The sequence below is a fragment of the Mycteria americana genome, chromosome 2 (assembly GCF_035582795.1).
Source record: "Mycteria americana isolate JAX WOST 10 ecotype Jacksonville Zoo and Gardens chromosome 2, USCA_MyAme_1.0, whole genome shotgun sequence".
Lineage (NCBI taxonomy): Eukaryota > Metazoa > Chordata > Aves > Ciconiiformes > Ciconiidae > Mycteria > Mycteria americana.
This window is the reverse complement of record NC_134366.1, coordinates 30,857,427-30,869,494: the sequence shown is the minus strand read 5'-3', so window position 1 is coordinate 30,869,494 and position 12,068 is coordinate 30,857,427. Positions and strand designations below refer to the sequence as shown.

Genomic DNA, 12,068 nt, shown 5'->3' with positions numbered 1-12,068 from the left:
ATCTTCAGATATTATGCATCAGCATGCAGAGTGTGTCTGTCAGATGTTGGAACAAAGCTTTAAATTGTATCATCTAACTTAATTCTCAAGACGGGGTCAGCACATTCATAGGGTTGGTTTTTTTTTTTTTCCACTTTGAGAAGTCCTTTAAGTAATATTTATTTAGCTCCTTACATCTTCATCAGCACTGATTCTTGCTTTTCAACTCCTTGAAGTCCAGATTTTCCCAACATAATGCAAAACGGAGTGATATTAAAATGTGTGATCAACAAAAGCATCACAAAATTGTCAAAGGCTACTTATTAAATCAAGACTGATTTTCATCTCTCCCCACTTCCAGATTTTTTTCCCAGTAACAAGATAAAATAAAGAAAGGGATTGCACAGTACATAATTTTTTGCAGTACAAGTATTACGCAAGTTTTATAGCTCCCTAAACTTTCCTTATACGGCACCCACTTATCTGCCTGTGCTTCAGAGGTTTTCTAGAAACACTCTACCCTGCTCTGGGGAAAGCTCTCTGTGTGCCCTCCACATCCTTCTTTCCACTTTGCCACGGCCCTATTGCTTGATTCACCCCATTCTCCCCTATAAGGGTTTCTGTGTATTTCTCCAAGTGGAATTTTTCTCATTCTTATGAATGTGTGTGTGCTCACATTTCCCCTCCTATGCCAAGGGGCTTCTTGCAGTCCCATTATTTTTCCCATCCTGCTTTTCTCTCTCTCCCTCTCTTCCTCTCCCTCTCTCTCCTCTTAAAAAGCACCATCATTTATTTTCAACTGATAAAGGAGCAAAATAAAACATTAATTCAAGACTACAAAAATATTTTTAAAGAATGAATCTATCTATAGAAAAGCTTTCTATAAAAATGTTTCTTATATCCTCCTTTTCAGAGTGCTCTAACATCTGAATGTGCCAAATTAAAAAATCTCTTGGACATCCTTTAAGAAGCTTCAAACAAATGTTAGGAACACTATTTTGTGGGTGCCCCTGACTTACTCATTCACACTAGTCACTACAGTAATTAAAGAAAATTTCCATATAACTTTATACTACTAAATAGATACATACTCTTATTAATATAAAAAACCACAAGGATATTTTATTCTGTCAAACTGAGCTACATTGACAACAGGCTGTTTATTAAAAAGGGAATGAACAGCCCAGTTGACACAGTTTAAGATGTGACATTAATCAGCCATCTTTTGCTGAGCCCACAGGAACTGAAAGGTCACAACTAGTGCCGCTGTTTGAAAGCATCCTCAGAAAGGCCTGGAAATTCCTCATTCTTCCCTAATTAAGAACACTGAAAATGATACATGGAATGATGAGGCTAAATTCACTCGAAATGTCAACTTTACTGCCTTGTTTTAGGAGGCATGAATACTTTCCCTGTGGGTTTTTTTTTTTAAAGATTACATTTAACAGGCAAAATTCCTTTTTATGTTTCTCATCTGTAGTAGAAAACACACACCAAGTCCCTTACTCTTAAATATAGTTGCTTAATAACATTGTAGACCAGACTCTTTCAGTTAAAAGCATATGCATACAGTGCTTATACAAACACACAAATGATAAAATTTAATACCCTAGCAGTATATCTCTGTGTGTTAATTTTCAGGCTTTCGACCTTGAGACTACTGATACATGAATTCCACAAATTCTCTTATCAAAATAGGAATGAAATAACATTTGTAGTCAATGAAACTAAAACACAAATATACCTTTGATACAGCAAACGTAAGAGTGGTTTTAATAGTCCCTTCCTACCAGTAACTGTTGTGGTGCGACAGGAACTAAGAGGTGCGACAGCTCTGTAGAGCAAAGCCGGCGGTGGTGAGGATCAGCCAGATGTGCTATAGATGTTTCAAGGATACGACTAGTTTGGTCACAGAGACGGCATGCCCATTAGCAGTCAGAATACATCCTCAGCTTTAGTGTCCCTTGACAGGAATCCGGTTTGCACACTCTTGAGACCACTCCGTAATGTGAGCCAAAGCGTAGCGACTGGTGGCAACTGGGTGATTCCTTTCAAAAACGCATTCCCGATCTTAACCAAAATGCTAAGATAAATACACACTAAGATACCTCAGATTAAGGTCCACGAAAATGAGCATACCAGAATGTAGAACCATTTAAGCTAATCAATATAAAATGTTCAAAATAGCAGGGTATTTTAAATACCAGCTTTATTCAGAATTCAGTAGTGTTACCCTGGATTATCGACAGTTCCCTTCCTCCTCCAGAGATTCACTACACTGAAAGCTCTCTGGGGTCTAAAAACTCCCCCTCCCTCTTTTTCTTTTTTCCCCCCGAATTAAAAAAAGAAAAAAAGAGAGACAGACACACTTAATACCTTACTTTTAGATGATGGTTTGATTGCTGCCCTAAATTAATTGGTGAACACATTCAACCATCACAGGGAAGATCCTGGTTCACTTTCCTCTTCCTCTTCTTAAGGGGGTTCAAAATCATATTTCCCAAGGGATTGCTTAAGCCATCTTACTGTTCTTTAGCTGAAGCAGGTCACTTTCAATGGAAGAATGAGTCAGTGGGTAAAATGATTCATTGTAAGTTAACCAGGTATCGTGGTTTAACCCCAACTGGCAACTAAGCACCACACGGCTGCTCGCTCACCCTCCCCCCCACCTCCAGTGGGACGGGGGAGAGAATCAGAAAAAATAGTAAAACCCGCAGGTTGAGATAAATACGGTTTAATAGGACAGCAGAGGAAGAGAAAATCATCATCATCATCATCATCGTAAAAGAATGTACAAAACAAGTGATGCACAATACAGTTGCTCACCACTCGCCGACCGATGCCCAGCCCGTCCCCAAGCAGCCATCGCTGCCCCCCAGCCAACTCCCCCAGTTTCTATACTGAGCCTGACGCCATATGGTATGGAATAGCCCTTTGGGCAGTTGGGGTCAGCTGTCCTGGCTGTGCCCCCTCCCAGCTTCTTGTGCCCCTGGCAGAGCATGGGAAGCTGAAAAGTCCTTGATTTAGTATAAGCACTACTTAGCCACAACTAAAACATCAGTGTGTTATCAACATTATTCTCATACTAAATCCAAAACACAGCACTATACCAGCTACTAGGAAGAAAATTCACTCTATCCCAGTTGAAACCAGGACACCAGGGTACCTGAGAAAGGGTACAAATTGTCTTCTGCATATTTTACTATTTTATATCAAGGAGCTTTTCAGTCTCTGTATATGCTGTAACCCAGAAAGCACATAAACAACAATAGGTCTATAGGTCATTCCAGTGAGAGAATTAATAACAGATTAATAAATCACAGCTCCCAAATCTCAAACTTTTTGTATTTTCTCATAATTACCTTTTAAATGTAAGATTCTTGAAGCTATCCTTACATGAATACAGACATCTTATAATAAATTTCAAAAAGTTCCTTACCACCAGCAAGTAAAAAAAAAAAGTATTTAGAATATCATTTTGCTCTGAAGTTCCTTTGCCTTCTGCAATACTTTTAACCTAAACAAGCAGTGGACATACTATGCACTAGAAGAAAATGGTAGGACAACTGCCAAATATTCATTTAATACACAATATACTTGCAAATATCAGTACCTGATATGTATCCTTATTTATTGCACAGGACTGGTTATACATTTAATATTCATGATGTCAATGACTGTATCAATCTGCTGACACCCTTCTATTTCCAAAAATAACTATGTGATGTGATTAACCCACTCTAAGTGCACTCGCGTGTACCTTCCATAAATACTGAGTTATCTTGCTATTTCCTTTTTGACACTTATTTTCTTTGGCTATTTATACCACATCTGAAAGGATACCATCTGCCCTTCAGTCTTCATGAGATTAGTAGCTAGAAGAAATCTTGATATCTACAGATTCCAAGGTTTTCCACATATGAAATCTTTTGGTACTATTCGATGTAGCTGAAATACACTTAAGGCTTTTCAAACATGCCCAAAGGTGTTTCAAACCACTGAACCAGATAATAATTTTCAACCATTACCAAAGACACATTTACTAAAAAATCTAAGATAAACTTAATTGCTACCAGAATTTAACAATGCACTATACATTTTAAAGGTTTTGTGAAAATCTTTTCAAAAGCCATCTTAAAATTCCACATAATATTTGTCCTTTTTCTTGGTAGAGCTGATTGTCATGCTCTTACAGTTATATTCCCACACAAGCTATTTGCTGAGCCAACTTTAACAAGAGGGAACTTTTCTGCTGCAGAATGCTAAAATCTAAGCGATGAGACACTCCTTTGCACAGAAAGTGGCTGACACAGCACAAATCAGCAATGCCCAGCTGTCTTCTGCAAAATGTGATTAAATGTGGCTGGCACTAAGAGAATCTCTATTTGAGAATGGCGACTAAACCTCACTACCACTATCTAACACGACGACGAAAAGCAAATCTTGACTCTGCTAAAATTCATTACTTGCTTAGCACTTCATAAAATGGCACTTTGGGTTTCTTCCCCCCTCTCCTTTCTCTGTCCTGGTTCAATATGATTAGATTTTGCCCAGGCAGCATTAGTAATTTATACTGATGAGTGACACATTACTGAAAGTGACATATATGGCTGCATTTCCTTGAAAGACTTCAAAATAAAATCAACCTTGAGAGTGAACATGAGCAGGTAATTAGGCAACTATGATAATGTGCTCAGGTTTTACCCAGCGACTAACAATTAAAGATCTAATTCTTCTTCTGTCATATAGAATATGATTACAGGTGATGTGCTAAAATAATTTGCAGGGTAATAAAGTTGGACTAGTGAGGAATTAAGATATATAATTCTTCTTTAATTACATACCTTCTAGTTCTATATAAAACATACGGCAAGAAATATATTTCTAGGTAAAGAAATTTATCTCAGGAATTTGGTAGCAACAGAACACTACTATGCAAAATTAGGGTGGAATGGGATGCAACCAGACTCGAGATACACCTTTGCACCTCTCAGGATTCCCGTTGTTTATGTCATTGCAAATCACACACCTTTTGCTATTTCCTGTTGAGTCTTCATTTCTTCATGACTATCCAAATTAGAAAAGATTATGCGCAATGGATATATTTTTTAATACTGCCCTCTGGGCAGCTTATGTCATCTAAACCAAGAATTTAATCAAGGCTCAAAAGGTTAAAAAATTAAAAAGTCAGTTACAAGCTTTTCATTGACACTTTTTTCAGACGCTTTCAAAATCAACATGTGTTCTACTAATTAAGAAAAGAACAATCAAAATCTCCTATAGGGTTGTTAATAGAAAGTAGTAATGGTCAATTACAATTTATTGGTAAATTTGTTTATGACTCTACTGTCAGCATGAAGCCCCTAATTATCAATACTCAAAAGGCTCATTATTTTAGGAACTCTAGAAGTAGGAAGACAACTGGATTGATGAAGTAGATCTGCATGTGTATCAGTGGTGTAAGCTACGATGCTTTGGCAGCTACAATGTGGTTACTTTCACATGTGTGCATCTTCCTTTTGTGACTTCACTTAAAAAGGAACGTAAAACGGAGAAAATGTGGGTTAAAACTACTATCTACACGTCTTTTACATTTCAATATAGTATCTTCAATATGTAAAATTCACTGTCACAATGCTGCTCAATATTGTAAATATCTAGGAATTGATTTTCAAAAGCAAGAAAGAAAAAGCCTCCAGTTCTTTAAGGAGCAAATATTCCCCTTGTCCTTCCAGACACTAGTCCTCTATCAGCCTTCTCACACCCTTTGAGCGTACCCATAGCTGCATACCAAAGAGGAGGTATAAAATCTTCCTGTTGCGGGGTGCGGCTCAGGGCTGAAAAACTGCTCTCGTTTTTTATTCTCTCGTGCTGCGTTAGCATAAAACCAGGTTTAGTGGCTTTACTTCAAACACGATGCTAGCTGCTTTTTGGATTTTTCCCAATTGCAGACAGGTCCCAGCAGACATTACTTGCCACTCAGCACGACAGTAGCGGGCAACGTAGGCTGTAAATTCATTTTGTCATGGCTTAGGAAGTATAAGTTATAATTCAGTAAAAGAGCTATTTCCCAGATAAACCGTAACTGTAAGCAGATTTCGTTAGAAGCATAACCTAAAGAAGGTAAGGAGTAGCAGTGGTGTTTCTCACAGCTGCCCACAAAGAGATTTTGCTTCCTTAACCACTACCTTAGAGTAGGTAATAGTTATTCTATCTCAGCTAAACCACATCTAAACTAGAGGCTTAGTCATTTAAATACTAGATTGTGTATATTCAGATTAGATGCATTAAGAATGTATAATCACTACGCTGTGTTTGTGATTTAAATTTTTTTAAGTCTAGTTCTTTACTAATCAGGTACCTCTTAAATGTTCCAATGGAAACTAGACATGGGTGTGTATTTTAAGCAAAGTGATAATTAATGACCAAGCTTGTTTCTAATTTCAGCCATCCTTGTTTGTTTTTACTTCAGTAACATATTTTTAGTTGCAAAAAGCAACTAAAAAGCAAAACTGTCAAGACAACTTATGAAAAGCAGGACTACCTCAGTAATAATTTGCTTTGTGAGACACTCACAAAGCCTCTTGAAAAAAACAATTTGCTTCATTTTAAAAGTAGTATAAGGTGTGTGTGTATAATGACACCTTTTCAGCAGTATTCGAAACATTTTTTCCTCCTGCTTTTGTCATAAAATATTTGACATTATGGAAGGCATTAAATGATACTACTGCTCTCCCATTAAGAAAAAGAATTTATAACAGTGTGCAAAGTTTCAGCTTTGGAAAAAATTCTGCCTTGTTGGGTTGTTTATGAAAAAGAGTGAATGAAGTTAAGCAGCAAGTGATTTCTTCAGTCTCCTGGATAAGAAAAAATATGGGGAAGAAGAAAATGAATCTTGGAAACCAAACCATTTTTGCACCAAGTACCATTAAAATGAGGCTTTTTTGACAAAAATACTCATTTAAAACTGCTGTGCATAGTTTAAATCTTAATTTTCTAAGAATACACCACTGGAAAAACAAACTCTTATCAGGTTTATTATAACTGCTGGTTTTGGATAAAGTTTAATGCAAGAAAAAATTATGTATTTCACTTTGCACTCCTAATTGGTCTTTCATTATTTTAAAACTTTTAATCAATACTCTTTGATCTATCCCAGTGTTATGCTTCAAAATCAGAAATCTGGTTTTGCATCTGGAACAACAATACCTCACTAAGAGAAAGATCCCTGTATTCCAATTTCTTTAAACTTCTGGCTGGTATTAGATATACTATCATCTGTGTAACCAGTCAAAAAGAGACTTGTTCAGACAAGGTTATGGGAAAGACAATGCTGTACTGTATTGCCCATTTCTTACTATACTTTTTTGATACAGTTCAGCTGCACCTAAGAAGAAGTACAAGCACTAGTGATGATGAGGATCTGGCAGTCAGTAAGTAACATGGGGTATTGGAACTGGTAGAATGGATTTTGATGTGGAGAAGAATTAAAATATTCAAAATAAGCATCCGTTCCAGAAATATTTTACAGTGCTTAACCTTTTCTTTCATTAAAACCTAAGCTTCCCACTTACACTATGGGAATGTTCTTCTGCCAACTAAGTGTATCTGATTATTTGGATTAATTTGGGGATTTAATACCAACTAACTTTATGCTGAGCTTATCCGCTATTCATAAATCAAGTTGCATCTTAAGTTAATTTCAAGGCTGATTATTTTTGGAACATTTTATGGTATAAATTATTCATTACATAGATCTATTATACCTGTTTGCCAGAAAATAACAGAGGCTGTGCCAACTCATTTTTTTAAATATGATACCTGGGGAGCAAATATTAAAACACAGTTGGCAATACTTCAGCCAACTCATAAGAATTACTGTACACTGCAATTTCACCCTTTTTTTTTTTTATTATCTTGTTAGTGAAATTCATTTCTGTGCTAAGGTTTGGCGTTAACTGAAGTTCTTAAAACAGGTTATAAGTAGTGTAAGGACTTGTGTTAAATCTTCACACAACCTTACAGATTTGGATAATTTTCTCTTGTTCAATTACAAGGAAAACATTCCAGTGCCAATGTTTGACTGCTCCTCACAAACATAGGAAGACAACACTGATTTCAAAATAACCACATATTTTCCAGTTGCGATATAAAAACCATCTTTTCTTCCATGTCACACAAGAAACCGAAGTCCTAATCTGATTTATGTAGCATAATTCAACTCTCCTCAACCAACTTTAAAATATATGAATACACACAAAAACATTTAACTCTATCGTTCTTGATGACCATATAATAAAATAGATCATAATATCCACACCTAGTAAAAGTGAAGACAGGTTCCACCTTTACAAACGCAGTCAGTGAATTACACTCACTATGCAATTTGTTATTCTGTAAACCACTCTGAAATACTCTTTCTGGCTGAAAAATGTTGCATAAAAATGGAACTTTTTCCCATTATCTTATGTTCTGCTTGTATCAGCAAGCAGATTTATTAGCAGTATTCTTTTATCATTTTTCAGCTGCAATGCCGTTTGCCATACTGGCAGTACATTTGCTTGTATGTTGTGTCCTCAAAAGAAGGTGCTCTGATGCAACAGTCTCGCTGGTGTGAGCTGACTAAATTAGGGTCACGGTTTCTTTACAAGCATTACAGTCACCCTTTGTCAGAATATGCAACCAAACCAAGTTTAAATTAATACAAAAGACCTTTACGGATAAGGAGATTTTTGGTTTATTTTTGGAAAGGTGTATTTTAAACGTAACTACTTAAAATCACATTGTATTGAATGATACCTACAAAAGCACTATAAAACATATAAGCATGCATATATACTACTACTGTGTGCCAACCTCATATATTATATTCAAACAGGGTTGTCTTGTACATATAAAATATTAAAGATATTGGCTATATTGAAAATGTGTTGTTCCGAACGTTCAGTAAATGCCCAGATAAAGTCTGTCCATGCAACGCTGATTCAATCATCTTCTGTGTGTACTCAAGCAAGGAGAATCCCACCTAAACTATAACCCTTGCTAATCTAAACTGTCTCGGCTCCCTCCTATAGTCAGTGGACAGGAAAAGGCAGCTCCAGAGAACAATTCATCCAAATCTAAGGAAAACGTCTAAAATAAGGGAGCAGTATTGACATTTTGCAAAACAGAAGCCAAGACACAGGGAGAATAAGAATTAAAATTTCTATTAAATTATTTACTTAATTTGTAATAGTTCAGACCATATCATTATGGAGACTTAGTACTTTCAAAACACAGCTTACATTATCACCGACCGCAGCTCTGAAAATTCAGGTTTTTTGCATGTTGGGCCAAGGGATCCAAGCTGGGCAACAGCAAACAAGGAGAAAAAAATTACTAAACATTTGAAAATTTTAAGTTGTCTAGCATTCACAGGAGCTCTGGGGTGAGACAAAGGTAAAATTCAATTTTCTGGTCACAACTCAACTACTTCAAACATAAGGTCAAGATTCCTTTTTTTTTTTTTCTGTTCCTGAAATCATCGCTTCAGTTTTAATGCCTTGGCAAAAGCTAAAGACAGTATCTTCTCCTAATACTCAACCCAAATTAATCCCCTTTAGTGATCCCCGACAGCTAAATCAGAGAAGGCAGGGGTCCTATAGAAAAAGAAAAAAAAAAAAAAGTCACAGCATGAAGTGATTAAAGGCTGCAAATTCACGCATAGCCACAAAAGGACTTAAAGCGCTTCATGCCACCTTAATTTTGATATTTCCTAAATTTTGAGAGCTTGACATCAGGATTTTTTTGTTTCATTGTTTAGTTTTTAATACACTTCTGTGAAACTACGCATGTGTGAGGAAATGCTTCTTGAGTTTGAAAAAAAGGCATAATGAAGAAAATGAAATTAGATAAACCATAATGAGATTGTCACCTGCACAACTCATGAGTAGATCAGGAACAACTACACTCATAGGCCTTCTTAACCACCCACTGTATTTTTTACTAGAATAAAATTCCATGGACTACAGGAATTAAATTGAATGCTCACTTTTTTTCTTTTTATCTGACCAAATAAAGAGGTTTGAAATAAATCGTACATTTAAAAAAATATTTTTAATTTAAAATATTATTTCAAACATTATATTCAATATTTTAATATTACAGTGTCCGATTACATTTGCTTATTCACTATGTGAAAGCAAGATATACCCAAAGAAATGCTTCTACTTGGCTAATAAGTAAAATCATCCATGGTTGCTTTCCAACATAAAAAGTGTACAAAAAAATATTATTTGCCAGGGTTGGTGTGTCATGTATTTGTAGTTCCAGAAAATATTTCCTGAGGGGTTTAGATGAGAATTCTATGCATATATACTGACAATTTATTTCCACTGAAAAAATGCAATAGAGTAAAAAGATGAAATAAAAGCAAACTAAACAGAGGTCTAGAGGCAAGGCAGCTGATCTTGCAGCATTCAAATAATGACCTGACATGTACGCTCTGCATTTTGCAAAACAGATTGTACGCAAAGATGAGCAGATAGAAACCTAACTAGCACGGTCATTGCAACCACCATGATTATATGTTTAAACTCTTTGCTGCCTTGGTCCTTTGCAAAATTTTTAAATTGGAGGAGATACTTTACACAGTGCTTTTTAAATGGAAGGCAACAGAAAGGAATCCACATCTAATAATAAGGAGACCTCCTAATGAGACCCTTATTGCACATAATGAACAAATGGACAAGCCACATTTATTCCTACTGAATATTACCACATCATAATATTGAATAATTTGGTTTATATTTTATTTATTTCATTTTTATTAAATTCATCTAAAATAAGGTTCTATATTCCTTTCTAATATCACTATTTGAAACTATCAGCAAATTTATGATTTAGAGTGCTGTTTGGCAATCCTGAAAGCGCACCGTAATCCTTTCACAGGGTAGATGGATAATGTTATAGAAATGGAGAGCTTATAGGTTTAAATCAGCTTTCATGTGATGTAACAAAATCTACAATGTTTTTGAGATGAGAGAGCTTGTCAGACCTTAGTAGTGAGCATCACCCATCCCATAAAAGTGACAGCAAGTATTACCAGCAGAGAAGCTGTTGCCCTCACGCCCTACAGCAAAGTCACTGTCTGTCTATTATTTGACAGGCAGGGTAATACGGGCATATGTTACGCTGGTGGAAAAACTGACACAATTGCTGGAGAGTCCTGTGACTAGTATGAGCAAAATGGAAGTAGCATGTCCAACACTTCTGACAGATAACAATTTAAAGCATATGTTTATTACCGCCAGATTACATCCTTTGTACTGCTGACACCCACAAGTGTTTAGCAAAATCTGAAAATAAAATCACATTCTTCATTGTCAGCAGTATGCAACTTTTCCTGAACATCTAAAACTGAAATTCATAATTAGAAATAAAACCTAACTGAACCATTATATGCTATGCACTATAATCTCTCTTGTCACTGAAATAGTGTAATTTACCTACCAATTGTTTTCAAGGCCCAATACCGCTATAGAAAATATTGTTGGAGAATTTTAAAATGTATACTATAACAGTGATTTAAATTGGATCAAAACAGATGAACAGGAATGAAGGAATGAAAACCAAACAGCAGTCTCCTTGGCCAAAGCTGGAAATTCAATCCCATTTTGCTGCTATAATCCATACAAGAAACTTCATTGTGACACACCAAAAATTGGATTTAGTGAGTGACTGAGAGATTGAGATTGCTGGTGGCTCAGGCTTGCGATTCATCCACAGGTCAGGCAGAGTGCAGCAAACAACGTGACTTTCTCTACGGTTTTCCTCTTCCGAGCTCTAAGCACACATTTGAGAGACTACCCCCTCTAGTGAGGGGCAGAAAAAGCCTTTATCGTATCAGCTCCTTCTGGCTGCGAAAAGCTGTGCAAAATCGCAGAGATATAATACACAATCCTAAAGCCATACAGAATATTGAATTTGAAAATGATTAAGTACATAAACAAAGCCCTAATCCTTTAAATAATATGTTCACATTAAGGAAGGTCTGTAAGGAGCTTAATGCAACACCATGTCGTTTGAACTTGTTATGCAGTACAGAATAA

At 36.1% G+C, this 12,068-nt stretch overlaps 1 protein-coding gene across 8 annotated transcripts in view; it reads right to left on the bottom strand.

The window, feature by feature from the left end:
- PHF14 (PHD finger protein 14) overlaps positions 1-12,068 on the bottom strand; it is a 181,307-nt gene that overhangs the window by 52,280 nt on the left and 116,959 nt on the right. The window contains exons 18-19 of one of the 8 annotated variants that reach the window (XM_075492894.1): positions 9,264-9,325; positions 8,784-9,098 (exon numbers count right to left, since the gene is read on the bottom strand). The exons of 6 other annotated variants lie outside the window; for them this stretch is intronic. In XM_075492894.1, the coding sequence (XP_075349009.1) occupies positions 9,089-9,098; positions 9,264-9,325 (72 nt within the window). In that variant the 3' untranslated portion in view covers positions 8,784-9,088. Of the gene's footprint in view, positions 1-8,783; positions 9,099-9,263; positions 9,326-9,351; positions 9,618-12,068 lie in introns of those variants that run through there. One more of the 8 variants, XM_075492895.1, reaches the window with a different exon arrangement.